Source organism: Falco peregrinus, chromosome 11, assembly GCF_023634155.1.
Source record: "Falco peregrinus isolate bFalPer1 chromosome 11, bFalPer1.pri, whole genome shotgun sequence".
NCBI lineage: Eukaryota > Metazoa > Chordata > Aves > Falconiformes > Falconidae > Falco > Falco peregrinus.
In genome coordinates, this window is record NC_073731.1 from 24993664 (window position 1) to 25014311 (window position 20648).

General features: G+C 40.7%; 1 protein-coding gene across 1 annotated transcript in view; it reads left to right on the plus strand.

Annotated features, from left to right (window-relative positions):
* Nucleotides 1-15177, plus strand: part of TGFB2 (transforming growth factor beta 2) — a 65586-nt gene extending 50409 nt beyond the window's left edge. The window contains exons 3-7 of the mRNA XM_005241855.4: nt 6066-6198; nt 6317-6427; nt 8766-8940; nt 9512-9665; nt 11587-15177. Of these exons, the coding sequence (XP_005241912.1) occupies nt 6066-6198; nt 6317-6427; nt 8766-8940; nt 9512-9665; nt 11587-11745 (732 nt within the window). The 3' untranslated portion in view covers nt 11746-15177. The remainder of the gene's footprint in view (nt 1-6065; nt 6199-6316; nt 6428-8765; nt 8941-9511; nt 9666-11586) is intronic.
* The last annotated feature ends 5471 nt before the right edge of the window (nt 15178-20648 follow it).

The following is a 20648-nucleotide window of genomic DNA, read 5'->3' on the forward strand; positions in this document are numbered from 1 at the left end:
AGTCTGAAGTGAGAGAGAAGAGAAGGGAAGGAAGGAAATTATCAGGGAGCCAACAGCATCTGGAGAGAGGAGATCAGGCAGTGCAGAATGAAAGGAGAGGAAAAACAGATTAATAGCAGGTTTTTACAAGATAATGCCATGTTTACTGCTATTCAGTGATTGCAGAAGTCATGCTGGCTGTCAGCAGTGACCATCCCAAGTTCCAGGGCAATGCAAGCAGGCAGAGTAGGTATTTTTAAGTGGCCGTATGATCTTACTACATTTTGAAAATTCATCAACTTGTTTTAAGAAACCGTAAGTCATCAAAAATATTTCATAACAGTTGGTGACCATAATTCTCAAACCCAGCTGTAAAATGCCCCTGTTATTGCTAAAGCTTGGCCTTTGATGTGTGTCTTAGGGTTTTCTTGGCGGCAGCAGATGTATGTCATTGATGCATCAGCCTGTGTATTGTCACTGCTGAACCACATTCAGTTTTTTGTTTGTTTGCTTGCTGGGGAGGTGATGAATTTATTAGCCAAAGCTATTTCACTGTAAATTATACTTAATTTTCCTATCCTTCTGCATTTGATTGTGGTAACTGTAGAAGACTAAAAGTAGTTATTGGCCAGACCATCAAATCTGAAATAAACTAAACAAGTTGCTGTTCTGGAGCTCTAGTTTGAAAGAACCAGTGTGTCTTTCTGTCATTTTTTTTCCTTTTGAGTGCATAATGAGTCATGAAGATGGGCTGTTCTGGCATTTCCTCTCAGTGGTTATTGTATAGAATACATCCACTAATGTGTTCATTGGGTTATCCGCAGCTTTAGCTGCCTGTATATATCAGAATGGGAGTAGGCAAAGGAAAATCTGAGCAAAATAATTAAATTTCTATTAACAGAGTCTTGTGTTTTGGAGTATTTTTGGTTTTGTTTTATAATCAGTATAATTACACTGACACCAAATGCTGCTGCTCTGCTTACATCAGCCTCTGATATGCCCCATTTTTAAAAGAAGCCATATTTCTGATGATTTTGCAAACATTCTGCTTTGTTTGTTATGATGAATGGTAACAGTGTTCTCAGTGTACTTTACAGTTTATAAATACAGACTAAGGCAATCCTTGCCCTTATTTTTATACTCAGAACTGTGTGATGGTTACTTGAGGGTATTAGTGTGTGCCCATAAATAAACAGTATCATCCTCCAGTATTTTAATTAAGATTTCAGCTACTTGATACTTAAATTTAAAAAAAAAATGTATCAGATAATTCTCTCCAGCTGGTGTGAAAAGTAAGCATAGCAGGTGGCAGAAGTAATTTATAGAGATCAGTATTTTATGGAAACTCACTTGTCATTCTTCTAAAAGCAGTTTGTGACAAAACTAAAGCTTTCCACCACTGAACACCCTGGTCATGGTGATTTGGGTTATGCTTCCAAGATAGCATCATGATCCAGCTTCCTCTAAGGGATGAGGAGGAGCGCAGACACATCCCTAGCAGCCGCGCAGAGGGTCTGCCTGTGAAGACTGAGCAGAATGCCTTTGCGGAACCAATGAAGAGTAGATTTCAACAGCATTTATAAAATACCAGAAATCTGGCAGGCCTGATGAGGGTGGCATGTGAGTGCTGTCATCACTGAGATCCCCAACTGGGCTTCCTAAACATGTGTAGCTGTACAAGCACGAGCAATGCTTTGTTTGCATCTGGCTGCTTCATGAGCCCTTTCCTGCGATTTAACTGCATTATTCGTATGTTCACATTTGTTTTGCCTTGATCTGCTGACAGTAGCTGCATGTATGTAATATCTAGAGGTCAGTCGTGTATTTCTAAAATAATTTTTCCCCAGGTGTTTTTGAGAAGGATCAGAATAGGAAAAAAATTGATGAGAGGGGAAAGGTTAGCAGAGGCCTTAGAAAAAGATAACTAGAAGGCAGGGCTTAAGTGTGCAAGATACTTTATCAAGAAGAAATTAACAAGAATTTTGGCTATTTGATTTCCTGTGAAAGGGAAGAATCTCATACAAAAATAAGGTAGAACAAACCAAATTGTTCTTAATTTAAAGCATTGCTACTGAATGAAAATTACTCTGCATACTAGGCTAGAAGTATGCTGGATAACCTTTTGGTAACACTTCTACCTATTCAGCTCATCCCCACATAATGTGATCATATGCATATGTTCCCTGCATAATTCTTTATTAGAAAAGGCAGTATTGCTTTATCACTCTGTTGAAAGTGAGGCCAAAGAAACAGATATACCTGGAAGAACATCCCCATGTTCAGAAGCTGCAGAAGATTTGCACAACCTGAATTTTGAGTTTGTTGATTTTTTTTCGCTTGTGTGTGTGTGTGTGAGAAGGTGTGCACCCTTGCACCTGCACCCGTGAAGCCGTGCATCATCAGCTACTTGTGCACGCGGGTGTTTAAATTTGTTGCTTGTAAGTGAGGCAGGTGAGGTTGTGTGTGTGGAAACTCTGTCTCCTCTTTATGCAAGTGATTGAACCTGTCATCTATACATGCAGGTGGTGGTACACAGTACTGCCCCCACCCCAAAATCCCTACCCATCCACATCATGACCCACAGACATACCAAACTCTTTCTGCCTCTTAAAGAGGGAGTGTTTGGACATGATGCCAGAAGGAAATGAGAAAAGATTAAAGGGGAAGTTTAACTCAGTCTTCCTTCTCTCCTGTGTTTGTTTTGGGTTTCCCGCCACCCCCCACCCCACCCCGCCTTGTCTTCTATTAATATTTTCAGTGCACTGCAAACTTTTGCACACAGGCCTACTTGTTAGACCTTCATTTAGCTCCTGCAGATACAAGTTGTGCAGCAACATTTCTGGGAACAGTGTTTGATGTGGTTGCGATGGGTAAGCATAAAGGTAAGGCTGTGGTTATAGGCAAGGCAAAGCAATGTTTATAGGTAAAGGTAATATCTCTTCTAAGACGGATCAGTATAGTTGGAAGACGTAGACAAGCTTTCAAGCACAAAAGCTGCAAGGCATGGAACTTTTTTGCAACTAAACTGGTTGATCTAGTAGGAAGAAGGTATGGGAAATAGCAGAAGGGAAGTTTTTCAATGGGAATATAGGCTGGAGGGTGTATTGGAAGAAAAATGTGTGTTGCTGATAGGGAAGGCAAGACCAGAAATGTAGTGCAGAGTACAAAGAGGCAAACCAAAGAGGTAAAATGGCAGAGAAAACATAAATTGCTTATTCTCTGTAATAATTCCTAGAAGGCTTATATGAAGAACATTTTGTAGGTGTGAAAAATTCTAATAGATGCCTACAAATAGGCCATTTCATGTAGAGTGCAATGCTTCGGTGCAGATGGAAGCATAAAATGCAGTGTGGGAAAGGAAGCAAAGAGTCCTTCATCAGGTTATATTGTGGGAGAAAAGAGTCTGAGGATCCAGCCTAGGATTTTATCATCCATTAACTTTGCTCACTTGCAACAATGTGAAAGAAAAAGAAGAAAAAAATGGAAATGTTGAGTCTGGAAGATAATTCTTACCTACAAGCAATCAGGTTGTTAAGATCATACATCACCTTAATGCTATAAAGATACTTACAGTCAGGCCAGGAGAGGGAGACTGAAGCCAGGTGTGCTAATTTTACTAAGTATGGCACTCATCACACTTAACAGCCCTTTGTTTAAGAACGTCTAGTGCCTGTTTAGCCCATAATGTCAATTGTGGAAATTATGCCATATTTAGTTTGTGGCTTTTTGGTTCATTCTTTATAATTTTCTTACTGGACATGCAGCATAAACAACATGGAGAGAAGCCTTGCTTTCAGGTATCATAGATAGCGTAGTATGGATAATGTCTAGCTCTCTTAATCCACAGTGCCCATCCTGTCCCACAGTGTCCTGTGATTTTGAAACCTGCAAACACTTTTCTTGTCCTTCAGTTCATTGTTGAGGATGGTTGTTCTCTGTACCATCGGATATGTGCAGTGATGGTTTCTTGTACTTTTACGAATGCATTTTGTGCCGGATGCACACTGCCAGCCCTCGGCTTTGTCTTTTGGTAGCAATGGGATTGGGATAAAGACATCTTATTTTGGATACCAAGGCACAGCTGAGTCTTCAGAACGTATCTAAGACCAATTATAGTTAACATCAGGAGATTGCTTTTGGCACATTACTTACTTTTAGATCCTTACATCTCTGCCAAAACTGAGGTATGCAGTTTCTGGAGTCTTTGGAAAGATATGACTGTGCAGAAAGGAAGAGAAATGAGCCAAGTTCTTCTGTCCCATTTGCCTCACACACACACACCCCCGCCCCAGCACATCTTTGCAGAATGACAGCTGCATTACATCCTCAGAAACACTTGAGTTGACCTGATAAAGACCAAAGGGAAGGCAAAGTTATATTTGTACTTCTCTGGGACTTTCCCAGCATTGATTACTGATTCTCTCATCCCTCTGGCACTTCAGAGCAATGGTAGTCCCCTTGCTGCTGCCAGACTCTCTGTAAACAGTTGTTCAAACACTTTGAAGGTTGCCTCATAAAAAGGAGTCCCAATGTTCAATGTTTCAGTGACCTCAGCTTCTACTGGAGAACTCGGCATCGCCTACTAGGGGCACTTAGCAATTTTCTGGACTTGAACCAACATCTCGTGTCTTGTTGCTAAATGTGTTGATCAGAAAGAAGGCAAAGAGCTTGTCATGGTGCTGTTCTTCTCATAAGGCAAATGTTACTGTGGGAACTGCACTGCTGGCCTTTGAGAGGTCCAGCACTCCCTTGAAATAAAGAGGGAAATTCTACACGTAGTGCAGATTCTGGCCTTTTCAAGCCTGCTTTTCTGTTTAATTATAGAAAGCCTAATTTTATCATGATGACATAATTTCACACCTCTTTTGAAATATTTTTCTTTACATGTATTATGCAGTTTCACCATTATTTTATTCCAGCAGCGTTTGCTAGATGTCAGGTTGGTGTGGGCTGAGAAAATAGGAGGAAACAATGAGACATTGTCAGTTTTTCATTTGGAGGTGGACTTGGGTGGTTAAAAAGAGGAAGAACCCAAAACAATATATGAGGTTGCGCAGCTGGCTTGCCAGAATTTACGAAGTGATGTTATCGTGTGGTATCTTGCTTGGAGTTGACTTAATGTTGCATGGCATTCCAGCTTCCTGCATCACAAAACTATCAACAGGGTAATAACCAGGAAACCAGAAACTTGTTAGTAGCCAAAAGTCCAGTTGATTTCATCCTGCTAGAGTTAAGGTAATTAATAGCAGGCTCTGTATGTATGTGGGAAGGCACTGGCTGAATTGTTTAGATAGGAGGAAGACTGTGGGCTCCTGAAATTCTAGGCATGCAGTGCTCTGTCTTCAAAGGGAGGGGCTGCATTTCTTTTGTACAGGTATTTTTTTATTGCACGCTCAGTGGCAAGCTTTGCTGAAACTTTTGACACAAATCCAAATACAGCTGGCATCAGAGTTTGGATGGAAGCAGCATTACCTGTTGCACAAATCCATGTGTGGCCACCATTCACACCAGGCTGCCTCTGCACGCCCCCAGGTTACCTGTATGGACAATAACTTTTTTTCTGTTTAATGTATGACTAGTACCTGAAGTCAGAGGGAGGGCTGGAAGCACGGATAAGGCAATACCATACAGATTAGTTTGTGGGGGGCAATATAATATCTTCAGTGTACAGACTACATTGTACAGGCTTTACTTTAGCATCCGTTACTATGCTCTAACCGGTGTATTACTGAAGAAGGTAAAGTAACCTCCTTTGATGTTCCAGTTACTATGATCTCTTGACCACTTGTGTTGCAGGACAAGTTTTCAGGGCAGTTTTTCTGTGTGATTTCTCTTAGGAAGGAGTATGTGATGGCTTGTTTTGCTTGGAAGTGTAAGCTGTTTTCATTAGGGTGTTTCTATATCACCTTCCTCTCCCCACACACCCTAAGAAAATTCTTTCTGAAAATGTGCCTGAATGTACATCTGCTACATAGAGATTTGAGCTGTAATAGTTTCTTGTGCTATTTATAATGTTGGTGGCCCATTTTAATAAAAAAACAGGTAAATGTTAACCTGTAGGCAATCGTATTTGTCATTTATTGCAGGTTCTAAAATCTAAAGAATTATCATCACCAGGACAGCGCTACATCGACAGCAAAGTAGTTAAAACACGAGCTGAAGGAGAATGGTTGTCTTTTGATGTCACTGAGGCTGTACATGAGTGGCTCCATCACAGAGGTGACAACAAGTGCTCTTTGCCTTCACTCCTGCCCCAACTACTCCTCCATTAACTCAGCAGTATTTCAGGGTCATTCAATATGTAAAAACCAACTCCACTTGCTTTTATGTTTTGCAGATAGGAACCTTGGATTTAAGATAAGCTTACATTGTCCATGCTGCACCTTCGTGCCATCCAATAATTACATAATCCCAAATAAAAGTGAGGAGCTTGAAGCAAGATTTGCAGGTAATGAAATGAAAAAAAATCTTTTAAAATGTTGTGGTACTTACTGATTGAGAAGGGAAATAAAGAGCCATTACTGCCTCTCTAAATGGCATTCAGCTGACTGAAAACGTGCTCATTTGAGAATCTTAATTCTCAGCTGATAGGAAATGGTGTTGAAGGCACAAGGGTAAAACTGTATCAGCTGAACTATTCTAAAACCAGATGGCATGAATAAGCCATCTCATTCCATGCATGCAGCTTTGATGTCCTGAAGTGTCTGCATGCTCACTAGATAGATACACCGTTTTGGACGTAGGGAAGACTGTGCACAGTAGACCATCCACTGTTGGATAGTCATGAGAAAACTTGCTGAATATTTTCAAAATAAACCCTTTGACTGCTGTCCATCCTAGCACTGTTAATGGTTCAGGCTTAGTAGAGAAGGCTACTGCCGGAAGGTAGAATTAGGATGGTGTTTGGCACGCATGTAAACAGCTTGCAATAGGTACATGTGTGAGCATGGCATGTTTTATGAGTGTCAAACAATACTTATTGTGGCAAATTTCCAAAGTATAGGTAGGGCAACAGCTTCTTTGCTTACAGAAGCACCTTCCTTTGTCCTCACAGAGTGTAGAGGGTTCCAGTCTTTGTAAGTACCTGCAGGTGTACTTCCAGCTCTGCAGGCACACTAAATATCTCCAGCTACCCTCCACCACCCCGCCCCTTTTTTCTGGTCATATTAGTAATATTTTAAATTACTCTGAGCAATGGCATTGGTTGCTTTGTGAAGAACTGCACAACAGGTGCCAGACTTGTATAAATGTCCTACAGTGTTCTACTGCCAATACGTTGCGGGTTGAAGAAACAGCAATGGTGTATCTGTCTGTGTGCTTCTACTTCCAGCAGTGGAGGTCTGATTCTTAGGTGAAATCAACAGAACTGCATTAGTTAACACTGATTATCTCTATATATCTAGACTGGCACATAGAATTTTTTTGTAATGTATTTGTATATTAGTTACACAAGGTATTTTTAATGCTGACAGCTTGGTAAAAACTTAAAAATTGCATTGAGTGAGCATTAAGAAACAAACAACAATGTGTAGTTATGGATGTAGGTGCTTCTTATGGACAGCAGACAAGGTAACATAGAGTAAATATGTGAAGGTCACATAAGCTCCCTTGTGTTTCTAAGCCATTATAATTTCAATTTCAAAAAGGGAAATGCTATTTAATTGACTGTGCTATAGTTATCATCTATCAGTACATATAAAACTATGGCTGTATTAGAACCAACCCAAATTCTTTTCTCATTTATTAAAGTATATCATGGTTTGCTTCATTTGCTTTCCAAGGATTTGGCTATATTCCTTGTCAAGTATTAAGTTTTTCTAACCATTGTTTCACTGTGTTGGAATTTTTTCTCTGAGTAAATACATGTGCTGTACATATGAATAAAGCCATTGTGTGTATTTAAAAAATCATTAGTATGATATTTGGTTGCTGTAATTGCAAATGTTGCAAAAAGAAAAGTGTTACCTTTTCCTCTTTAGATAATATTACCTGGTTCAGGAGGTTAATTTTCAAAAAGGTATTAACAACAGGCATAACATGAGCTGTTTGGACTCCTAGGAAAGGCTAATACCTTGAGTCTCTTGCTTCTGCTATTGCCATGATAAGAAGTTAGCAAGGCAGGTAGTGTTTCAAGGGAAAATACAAAGTGTGAGGTCATGGACTGCCACTTCAAGAAGAAATATTTTGATCAATGTCCTTGCCGTGCCTATACAAAAGAAGGGGTAGAATAAGTGACTTTCTGGGAAAAAAACAGCAGATCTAAATAAACTGGCAACGGGAGACAGAATTTACAAGCATTAGCAAGAGGTAAATGTGATAGAGAAAACTAATGGCATAGAGGTAAGCAGTGGGAAATGCAGGTGAAGTATCCAGGATAGCTTTAATGGTGTTACAAGGTTTTAAAAGGTACGTAGCTGTTACAAGATGGGAATGCTACCCTAAGTGAAATGACAAAAGCATCACTGCTTGGGGCATTTGAAACTAAGCAAGGCAGATGCAGTGACTGAAGAAATCTTGTTCTGTTACTTATTTCTACAGTTCTGGTAAATGTGCTGAAATGCCATTAAATGGCTGTGAATGTGGGAGGGCTAATACAATATGTAACGTGAGAACTGTGAATTTCGTAGGGATCTTGGGTTGAAATTTGCCCCCACTTCCCCAGTAAACATGCTCAGCTGACACCATCATTGCCCAGTTTCTGAGAGAATTTTTTTTAAAAACATGGTTTATTTAATTTGTGAAGAAAAAGCAACACAATGTTTATCACCAAAATGTATTTTTTAAAGGTATTGATGACTACACATATTCCAGTGGTGATGTGAAAGCTTTAAAGTCCAATAGGAAAAAATACAGTGGGAAGACCCCACATCTTCTGCTAATGTTATTACCCTCCTACAGACTTGAGTCGCAACAGCCCAGTCGGCGGAAGAAGCGTGCTCTAGATGCTGCCTATTGTTTTAGGTAACTATGCATCCGTATTCAGTATACTTACGCAGTAGTACCAGCCTGTGAGGTGTAATGCAGTTGCTTATCCTGTTTCTTAACAGTTGGCATTTGTACAGAGCATGGACCCTCATTTGTAGACCTACAGGGTCTGTGTGCAAAGAGTACCTGCCCAGCAGTCTCCAGTCCCACAGAGACGGTGGCAGATGAGGAAGATTGTGGCCTTAGAAAGCAGAAGCCGAGTTCCATCTGGGATGATTCCCAGACCCATCAGCCCCATAATTACAGCCAAATTATCACTTCCACTGTGCTCACCTATTCAGAGAGGGCACTCAGTAGGACCTGGAGAAAAATACTAGTCCTTCAGGGAAACCGTTAGCTTTTTCTGTATAAGCAAGTCTTGCCATGTTTAAGCATCTGAGTTCAGGTGCAGTATAAACTACTGTCAATGTAATTTTTTTTGTAAATTTTTGGGACTTGGATTTGCCTGCCTGTAAAGCATCATTCAGAGAGCAAGCAACCGGATTATTTTTATTCCCTGTGTTGCCTTTCTTATGACCGATGTGTTTGTCTGTATTTTATTTCCCAGGAACGTGCAGGATAATTGCTGTTTGCGTCCACTTTATATTGACTTCAAGAGGGATCTTGGCTGGAAATGGATTCATGAACCTAAAGGATATCATGCTAATTTCTGTGCAGGAGCCTGCCCATATTTATGGAGTTCAGATACTCAGCACAGCAGAGTAAGTAATGATTTTGCTAATTTTCAGCTCTTATTTTATAACTGCAGGGTGAAATACGTTTCTAGGACTGACATCGGCACTAACTCCCAGAGCTTGTATTTGTTATCTCAGTAACTAAGGATGATGAAATGTGGCCTTATAGCGGGAGTTGCTTGTGGCCTCAAGCTAGTAGTGTTGAAGCAGTAGGAATGCATTGGCCCAGAGCTGTTGGTTTTTCTAATGTGTTCATTGATATGACATTCAGGTGGATTGAATGCTCTTTGCATGAACTTGGTGTAGCTTTGCAAAGCTCCATGGGAAGGTACCTTTCATTACAGAGCATGAGTAGAAGATGGCGCGATGCGTTGGGTCAGCAAGGGGACTGAGGGAGGCACTATCAGAGTAATGAAACGGCTGAGTTGTACCACCTGATTATCACCTGCCATTTTTCATTTTTCATTGTTACTGATATGCTGCTGTGGTGAATTTCATGAAAATGTACTGATAGATGCGCTTCTTTTACTTCAAAAGATGTACTAATTCTTGTACTTTGAAAATTTATATGCGAAGGAGGAACCTTGTGTCTGGGACGCTGAAGAATTGATAGTCGTTTGAGATGGGACTTTTTATTTCAGTGATTAGATGTGGTATTTTAGCCAACTGCCTCAGGATGAGCACTATTCTGCTGTGAGGTGCTTATTTCTCTCAACTGTCAATAAAGGTGTCTAGACAGTAAATGCAAGAGGCAGGCGTTTGCATCGCAGTTGTCATAAAATAAGAATTTCACCCTCAGGTCCATACTAAGAATGACGACTCCCTTTTTTGAAACCTCCCTTAAAATACCAGATCAATGTCAGCCAGCAGGGAGAACTCTTCATGTCCAAGGGGCAGCTTGGCTTCCCTTTGGTCTGTAAAGCCATGATAGTATGCACTTCCTGAACTTACAGACCCACGTATAGGTGTCCTTTGTGGCTGTCACTGGCTGTGGCATTGTACTATTAGCAATGTCAACAGGCAGAGGTATAAATAAGGTAAGTAAGTTTCCGTGCTGGTGTGGAGTAGTAGTGTACACATTTTGGAGCAGCACTTGTTTTTAAAGGAAAGAGGAAGAATAACTGTCATGGTCACAAATATGTGGTTTGGATAGTTGCCCAAGGAGTCAGAAGTTGCTTAATAAAGTAGTTAGTGTTGCTGTCCTGAACAGATCTTCTGTCTCTCTAAGCTGTAAATGTGTTGAAGTTCTAGGAAAAGGTCACTTGGTGTTTGGCTAACACATTAATGGCATCCTCAGAAATACCTGTGCACCATCAGTGGGTAACCCTACATATTTCCCTTGCAGAGAACCATGCATAGTAATCCAAAGTGACATAAAGCACCAGCGCTGCTAACTTCACCACAGCTGATTCTCAACAGGAGTAACTGCAGCTTGAGTCCTGGTGCTTGCAGGGTGGCATTAATGGACTTAGTAAAATGTAGCCAGAGAGGAAAAGCAGAGGAGTGCTTATGCTCTGAAGGGCTCTCTTCTGCCTTTGGCACTCTTGTAAGGGCAAAATCGTGTAACAGCGAATGGCAATCTGAAGACACAGATAAAAACCTTCCAGTTTCTTCTTTCCATATCAGTACGGGGTGTGTGTGTGTGTGTGTGGGTGTGTGTGTGTGTTGATTCAAAGGGCTACACTTTCAAGGCAGGCTCCAGGCATGTACCTGTTTTGAGGTTTAAGACTGTATGGCTAAAACCTTAGGAAATGCAGGCAGATGATGTCACCAGATTGAACTGGAGAAGCATAAAGAACACTAAAATGCAGGAATCTTCATGCTGCTTTCAGTGGGCTTTCTCTCAGGCGCTGTGGGAGGAAGCGATGCAGAAAGGAGTTTGCTCTGCAGTGGCAGGAAGGCAGAGGTAGCTGTCTTAATCTGTCGGTTTTCCCCTTTCTCTTTCTAGGTACTCAGCTTGTATAACACCATAAATCCAGAAGCTTCTGCCTCTCCATGCTGCGTGTCCCAGGATTTGGAGCCCCTCACAATCCTCTACTACATTGGCAAAACACCCAAAATTGAACAGCTGTCCAACATGATCGTAAAGTCTTGCAAGTGCAGCTAAAGGATACCCCTGAAAAGCGTGGTGTGTGTATATTAAAAAAAATTACCAAGGAAAAAAAGAAAGAGAGAGCGAAAAGGAAAGAAAGATAAATGAAAACCCAGGTTCATCAGTGTTAAAAGAAAAAAAAAAGAAGAAAAAAAAAAGCGGTACTAGTCTGAACTGTTTGAAAGTTTGTTTTGTTTTTTTTTTTTTAAACTGGCATCTGAAGCAAAACATTGAAGGCCTTTATCCTACATTTCACCTACACATAGTGTGAGATAGACAAGAAGCAAAGTTAAAGAAAAAAGAAACCTTTTAAAAAATAAACACTGGAAGAAATTTGTTAGTGTTACTATGTGAAAGGAAAAAAACAGGAAAATCCCATGAAGTGGAGTTGCTGTATCTGTCCCGTGCCTTACTTGATCTCTCTGTATTGTTACGCAATAGGCATCCTACCCGCTCCTCTTAGTTGTAGAGTTAACAGTGCATTATTTATTTGTGTGTAAAAACTATCAAATGAACATTTCCGTATCGCCATTGGAAAAAAGAAAACCAACCAATGTGGACAAAGTTGAGACCAAATAAGCTGCCAGAAATACCTGTAAAGCCTAAAGGAACACAAGCTCAAAAGAATCAGAAAAGTAATGGTTAGTTTAGTTCAATTAAAATAGAAATCAGTTACTATGTTATTGAGAAATTCTGCCTTTAAAATACCTTATTTTTCATGCCAGCTGCCTAGAGAGGCTTCTTGTAAGGTCTCAAACCCTTGTTTTAAATACTGAATAATTTACTAATAAAGGACACTCTGTTTCAGTCTCAAAGACAAGTCTATAAGATTTTTTTTTTTTTTTTACTGTAAATGATTTAAAATGTCAGTTTAGTAAACCAGTGAAATATTTAACATGTACTGGTCTAATCTTCAGACCTTAATATGTTGCTGTATAGCTATGCTATGGGATTTTTTTGTTCTTTTGGTATATGTAACCATACCTAGAGTATTACAATAGGTGGGTAGTAAAAGCCAGCTTAATTGGAAACATATCTGTAGATCTCTATTTGTAAACTATTAAAAAATTAAGTACTTTATATGTAATGTGTAAATTTTCACCATATTTTTGTACTCTGTAATACTGTCAGCTCTCCTGAGTTTGAATTTGAATTTGGGGCTCTTTTTGATCACTCAGAATCATGTGTTTCCCTCTAGCTGGCCAGTATGAGTAGAGTCCCTATATTTTGACTTGCACTACAAATACATGTTTTATAATAATTGCTATACATGTGCTTTGTATATTGTTCAACATTATGACATAAGCTACCTGACCATTTGTTTTTCTGTTTTATAAAAAAGATGGATTAAAGCGATCTCTCCCCTCCGCTCCTCCCCTCCTTCCTCGGTTGTCCCCGTTTGTAATGCTTGAGCCGTGATGCGGTTCAGATTCCTAGATCTTTTTATTTCCTTTCGGCTATAGACATTCAAACAGATGGGCAGGGAGCAAGGTCTTGCAAGAAGAGATGTCCCAGCCTGGCTGAGGCGAGGCAAACCCTTGCAGAGAATGACATTCACCACTGTGCAGAAGGCTGGTAGGAAGCGTCTGCCGCAGCAGTGCCCCGAATGGGGGGCGAGCAGGATCGGTTTGCAGTCAGAGGCTGTGCGTTGGCCTCGCATGCAGTGGGGACTTGGCCCCCAGTTAGTCTGTGGGACCGATCCTGATCCTACTGCAGGTAACAGAGGTTTGCCTTCATCTTCTGCAGCGGCGCGGCAGGCCCCTTAATGCTATTGATGTGTGTGTAAGGATTTGCAGGATCAGACCCTTGATTTTTGCGAGTTTGCCAATTTTTTTTCTGATTGAGTTCACCTTAAAGCTTCTTTTAGAAAAGGAAAAAAAAAAAAAAAAGAACACGGAGTTCCTAGGATTTTGTTGGTGTTACACATGTTTCAATATTGTAGAGGGAGTAAAAAAAAAAAAAATCCACATCATAATACTCCATTTTAAAAAAGCCCCAACCTAAATCAGCAAAAAAACCATGAAGAAGGTGCATTCAGTTTATTTCACATGATGAATGGTTTTGCACAGCAAAGCTGGAAAACTGTTAGAAACATACTACTTTGGATGAGAAGGACATTTTCTGTCACTGACCCAAGCGCTGTCGGGAGGACGCTCCTGAGCTTGATGTTGTCATTAAGAAGTGCAATTTCTTTGGCTTCGGCAGAACACTGATGCAAAACTGAAGTACTGCAGCGGCTGGCACACGCAGCTCCTCGGGACTTCGGTAGAGCCTGTACTTATTGCCTAGATGGAAACGTAGCCCCACAGATGATCTAATCCCACCCGCTGACTCAGCGCAGAGGAGGAGGTATGTTAGACTTCTGATTTATTTAGTGAGTTGAGATGAACAAGTGAAAAATCTGTCCTGCTAACACTTGCTTGAGCCAGACTTACTCCAGTGAGAAGATGCACTGAACTCAGTGAAACTCCTCAGGGTAGTAAATACTCTGGATTTTGCTGTATACTGCAGCAAAATTAGTTTTATCAGGTTCAGTATGAGAACGGTATTTTTGTTGGACAGGAAAGGAGGCAAGGATGAACACATTTTACAAAAATTAAAAGATGTTTTTGCAATTCTCTGCTGTGGGAGTGCACCTCAAAACCAGTTTTGAAGCTTTGAAAAAGTGGAATAGGAGACAGCATAGTTGTCCAACTATACTGACTATGTGATGGACGCAGCTGAAAATTTTGGTTTGGGTTTGGAGTTTTTCTCTAAATTTAAGTATAAAACCTTATTTCTGTAAGTCTTTACCCAAAGACTGAATATTTTTTTTTTTACCTTTTTTTTTTACTTTTTTTTTTTCCTCAAAATGCACTGATAGTATTTGAAATGCTCTATTATAAAGCTCCTACAAGTTTTTTTGTTTTGGTTTTTTTTTGTTGTTGTTTTTTTGTTTATTAGGCATGTATTTCCCTTTTAATTACCAAGGATGTTGGGCTTGATCCTACAATGTGCAGAACTCATGGGTGAAATTCCCCTCTACAGAGTGGGGTCCTAAGCACCGCTCAGGTCTGATGTAAATCCCCCTTGAATGATGTTCAGGTGGGTCTGCAACAGCTCAAGGACTTTGAGCTAGAGGCCTTGTCATGAGGCAGTAATTGCCACTGTCTGAGCAAAGTCCCTGAGAACTGGTGGGAAATGTTCAGCACCTTGAAAGATCAGACCCAAGGGGTTGACGGGGGCTGAGGGGGAATCTTAGCACTTAGCTGGGTGGGGTAGGACAGCATTTTTTATGTGTCTAGCATTGATACAATTCTATGGTTGGCATGGTTTAAAGGAGAAAAAAAAAAAAGGAACTTAAAAGGACAGCTGTGTTGTACTTTGGTGATCGATTACTCTGTATTTTAACACATTGTATGTCTGTTTTTGTGGTGCTCTAGTGGTAAATAAATTATTTCAATTATATGCTGGTGTTGCTTTCATATGGCAGCGTTCGTCTGGCATAGGCGATTCCTCAGCTCTGGCTCGGTTTAATCCCTGCAAGGCTTGGTTAGGTGTTTGATTGTAGTGTCTGTGACCCCGACACAGTCCAGCACAGCCTGAGGTGAAGAACAACCATGCAGGGTGAGTGTGAATCACGTCTGCTCTGAAGATTGCTTTCCCCTCTTGCCACCGCAGTATATGTCTTGGTTTGTAGACAAGAAGTGGCTTCTGGTTGACTGCTCGGAGCAGCAGTGCTGTCCCATGTACAGGACAGGTACTGGCCTGGGCAGCAGCGATGGTACCCCACAGCCTCACTGTGCCAGACCCTTCACCAGAACCATGCCCTGCCAGTCCTGTGACTGCAGGCATCAGTTTTGGGGGCTTTCCTCACTGCTTGAGGTTCTTAAAGTAGTTTCTTCCTCATTTCTGTAGTGCCGCGGGAGGTGAGAAGGCAATCTGTTGCATGATGCCCATACACTAAATGATCCCACACCACTGCGTCCTTCAGTAGAGCTCAGCGAAACTTCTGGGTTTCTATGGGGTACCAAATAGTGTACAATGGGATGGGGTATCGGAGGCAGCAGATACAAGTAGGAACATGGCAAATTCTGGCTTTGCGAAAGGGAAATATCTACAGTGGAGGTGGCCAAACCATGGAACAGGTTGCCCAGAGAGGGCATGGCATCTCCATTCCTGGAGATGCTCAGAACTGTCAGGGTGAGGCTCTGGGCAGACTGCTTCCACTGTGCCCGCTCTAGGCAGGAGGTTGGGCTAGAGACCCTGCAGACCCCCGCCCACCCCTACGTATCTATGAACAGTGGTGGTCTAACCCAACCATTACTTCTGTCACTGGCTAAAGAAGCGCAAGAAACTCTGGTGCTGAACGGCCTCAGCTGTTTCAGTTTGCCAGCAGCATCCACGTAGCCATGTGGAAGTGGATTTTTGACAGAAAATAAGATTCCTGAGTTTGTTGTAAGTCTCTGTGCACTCTGCAATATGTGATTGCATTATCTAAGCAAATAAGAATTAAGGAGCCTAGTATTGCAGCTTTGCTTTGTCAGACTTTCTGCAGATCTAGTCAAAGAAATAAAACTTATGGAAGGAAGGGCTGCAGCGTTGCGTCATTAATTTTAAAGTTGGTAAAATCATATGAAAAAATGCTTCCAGACCAGAGACTGCTGACAAAAAGGGTGACTATCTGCTCTTGCTGGTGCCTTCTCTGGGATCTAAGGGGTGCATAGCATTTCTTGGCATGAATGGAAGAATATGTTCATGCCAAATTTTTTAGCGTTATTGTGATAAATTATAACAAACAGACCCTGTGCACTGTGAATCGGTTTAACAATGCAGTTTGGGATTAGCATTAAAAACAATCTTAGGGGCCATTTCACCACAGTTACGCTCCAGCCTTACAGTAATCTGCCTTAATTAATTTCAATGAGTTTATATAAGTAGAAAACAATAGTCCTGCAAAATTTTCAGATATGAATTTTCATTTTACTTATTTTTAGTTACCCAGCCTTGTGCTTTGACATGAATGTAATCTGCCAGCCCCCTTCTTACCCAAGGTAGCCCTCATGCAGTGAGGTGAGAATACTTTGCAGTACTGACTGATTTATTTCTGAAATCAGTGAAGAACAGGAGGGTTTGAGGAGGAATGCTGATTGCAAGTTTTAGATGGGAAAATGGTTGCGGTGCCTGTAACTAAAGAGGAACAAAGTGGAGAGAACACAGTGTGCTAACAGAGATTTTTATAGCGTGGGGCTGAAAAGATGGAAGCTCTCCCACAATAATGAGATTTATGCAGAATATTTTGATGCTGGGCTTCTCTTTTCCTTTCGCTAACGCAGCCTCTCCAGACTGTATCAGTGAAGCCCTTGCTGCTCTGCTTGAATCAAATTGTGGTTAATAAATGTGGAATATTCAATATAGCAAAAAAACCCCAAACCATGTAAATGTCTTGAAAACCATTTTTTAGGCCAAAATCTGCCTCTTAGATCAGACAGAACAGATTCTATGAGGAGCCATGAGTTCTGGAAGAAAATAAACCAAGAGGTTATGTAATTATATGTGGTTATAAAGTAGATGTGAAGTAATGTAGTTGGCTTGTCAGTGGGTATGGGTGTAACAGTAATTTCTTCATCTGTATAAAAATAAAATTAAATGGAACAGAAAGCTGATGAGAACTTCCAATCAAATTTGATATGCTCATTTAATGAAGTAACCTGCTGGAATCTAATACAGAACCCCTGGGGTATAAGCCTTTCTTAAAACATATGGTGGTCCAAGAAACAAATATTTCCTTTGAATGGGGTGTTTTAGTGCCAAACCAAGGTGATGGCAGGAATGGAGGAAGGGTCAGTGGTCACTGATCTCTGGCTCTCAGTACTGTTTGCACATACTGTAGGCAGGTCCCAATCAAAAAATCCTTTCAACTCATACCAAAAACATTTGTCACCAGAAAGGGAACAAGGAAGATGCAAATGGCAAGTGGGACTCGAGTCTCTTTTTGTTCAGTGAAGCACACCATGAGGCTGAGAAAGGAGTTCTTCCGTGCTGTTTGATCCAGCTAATTAGAGATGGATCAAATCAAAATGTTAACACATGAGTACGTGTTTTACCAAAGTTGAAAATCAAATGTTTGGGGCTCTGATGTAGTGTTCAAACCTGAACTTAAATCACCAAATTCACTACTGGGGTGTGTAAGGCTTTTTTTGCTTAAGATGCCAGAAGTTCTCACACTTGAATAGCTCTGCGCACGCCACATGCGAGTCTCACACAATAGTCTTGTATTTTTTTTCCTAAGCACAAAGATGTATAAAACCAATTGCCATTCATAAGACTGGCAGTCAGGGACAGTCAAAGTGTCCCTAGACGTCAAGGTGGTTCCCAGAGAACTGGTAGTGGGACACCACACCTTTGGTCACCTCATTCCTTAGTCATTAAAAGACGAGCATTGTGGGACTGTGTGGTGATTTTTTTGCCATCTGATGGAACCCATGTGAAACGAATTGATGGCTTCGTTCCAGTTCCTATGTAAACTTGTTGGCAGTCTCCAAGGATATGCAGACTAATTTCATCCATCAAAAGCAGAAAATATCTTCATCCGGAAAAACCTGCTTTTTTTTTTTTTTTCCTTTGGAAAAATGTAAATACACAGGACAAAATATGCAGCAGTTCATGGGCAAGTTATGCATTCCTCTGCAGTGTGTAACCTGTTCTCAAAGAGGTGGTCTGGATCAATTTGTGAACATTTGGGAGGGAAAGCTGGATTTGGAGATACTCTGAAATATATTGTTTCCTCTACTTCTTCTATGAAACACTCAACCACAAAAAAAATCCAGAAGACTGTAAACAAGAATATGAGCTGACTTCATTTTTTTCACATTGATATCCAGCTATGATGGATAACACAGGAGGTGAATCACTGCAGATCTTAAGTGTCAAATAGAGCCAACTGATGTATGCAAAGTTGGGTCACAGAAAGCAGAGCACGAAGGATGAACACAACAGAAGGTTTATGTCAGCGTAAGTATAGGCCCTACATAAAGCCACAGGAAAACTGGACTGGTTTTTGTTGTAGTTTTTGCTTTGGACTTGGCTGTGATTCCATAACACAAAGGGCTGTTCCCATTTCTCATACTTTGCCTTGGAATAGGGGCATCTTTAGGGAGGTAGGAATTTACCTAGGAATAACTGAAAGTCACAGATAGATTTTGAGATCATTTATCAGTCAGGAGACGTAATTTAAAGGAGCTGTTAACAAGACCCTAACCTGTAGCTAAGCACCCCTAACTGCTCTCCTGGCCTCTATCTCTGCTTTGCAGTAACAGATGGTGTCTATCAAGTAGTTGAAATCACAGCAAGTATCCCAGGGACTGAGGCAGAGATCTCAAGCATTAAACCCCTGGGTTTCTCTAGTGCCAGGTCCCTTAAAGCAGTTCTGTAATATGCCAGGTGCGCTGCAGGCTGGACACAAAGCAGGACTTCAAACACACTCCCAGCAGTGGGCTAACCATGTAAATAATGCAAAGATACTTGTCTCCACAAGACCCTCATGGACTCATCAAAACAGCTGTCTTACTAATGAGACCTCCCCCCCACCCTCCTGTAAGCAGCGTAGGAGGAATCAGTGACTCTCACCCACACTGGGGGAAACGTATCCTCAGAAGCCGAGGAATATGTATATGGAAAAATATATGTCACAGGTTGCAAATATGAAAACCCCTGGACACGAGAATGCAGATAGCAAAAAAGGAAAGAATCAATTCATGCTTCATCCATTTCTGTAGATGCGTAGATTAAAGCAGTGCATACGAATTTAAAGACCTCTAAAATTTGCATTGGACTGCAACGTTTATATAGTTTTTCTCTGTAGTTGTATGGCTCTGTCTCTATTTGCTAAGTATCTTTGCACTTTCTGGACAGCTTCACTAGTTATATTCTTAGCAGTCTTACTGTATGGCCCCTGGGAGGAAAAAAGGAAATTTTAGAGACTGTTTCACTTCTGGGTTACTCCAGCCATAGCAGGTTGTTTTTGTAACTCGTGTTGCTGGATGCAGGAAATTACTTTTGGAGGCAACTGAGTTGAACTGACTGGTCTTATTCCCAGCTCTTTTACTTTAGCTTTACTCCAGCACAACTATTTCAACAGGGGACAAACCAGGCTTTAAAGTCATTTGGCTAGGAACAGTCAGGCTCAGTTTGCCATTTTACTGGAGGCTTCACATAAAGGCTGTGTGTTTGTAAAGCGTTTGAACATTGATTGCCACATTAGCCTACATGAAATTAGGCTATATTACATGGTTTTATTACACATTTGCATTTAAATTTTAAATCTAGAAAAATGAAGAATATGACCGTTTTCCGGAGAAGGCAATTGAATTTATCGCTGGAATTGGTGTATTTTACAATGTGTTGCTGTCATTTTTATCTCATTCGACAATATTGAAAATAACATTCTTTAATGCTGTATTCAAGTCTTGTGCCATATTTATTGCATGTAATTCATATGGCTATAGCTAGGGAAAACTACCCTTTTCACTTGCTTATGGCTTTCTCAAATAGTTTTCAGACTGAACTTTTGATATTGGAATTTGGCCCAGAGACAAATTTATCTGCAAAGTTTTATTAGACCTTGTTGAGATATCTTTGATATCTGCCTTATCCTCTCACATCAGAAGTGCTGTGCACTACTAGCTCAGCTTGAGAGCAAAAATCACTCATTTGCGCTCTAGGTTGTTGCAGTCATAAGGTCAGATTGGTATATCAGTTTTCATTTCAAACATGAAAGCAAGTTTCCAGTGTTCCTGACTGTAAAGAAGTGCTTGAAACCATGAGCTGTGCTGAATTAACATGGCAACATCTACTTTAATCTGCAGAATAACTGAAACAGAGCAGGGAATGAAGTTGTGCTCTTTGCAGCTTTTCCATGGAGAATATGCTCTTTTCAG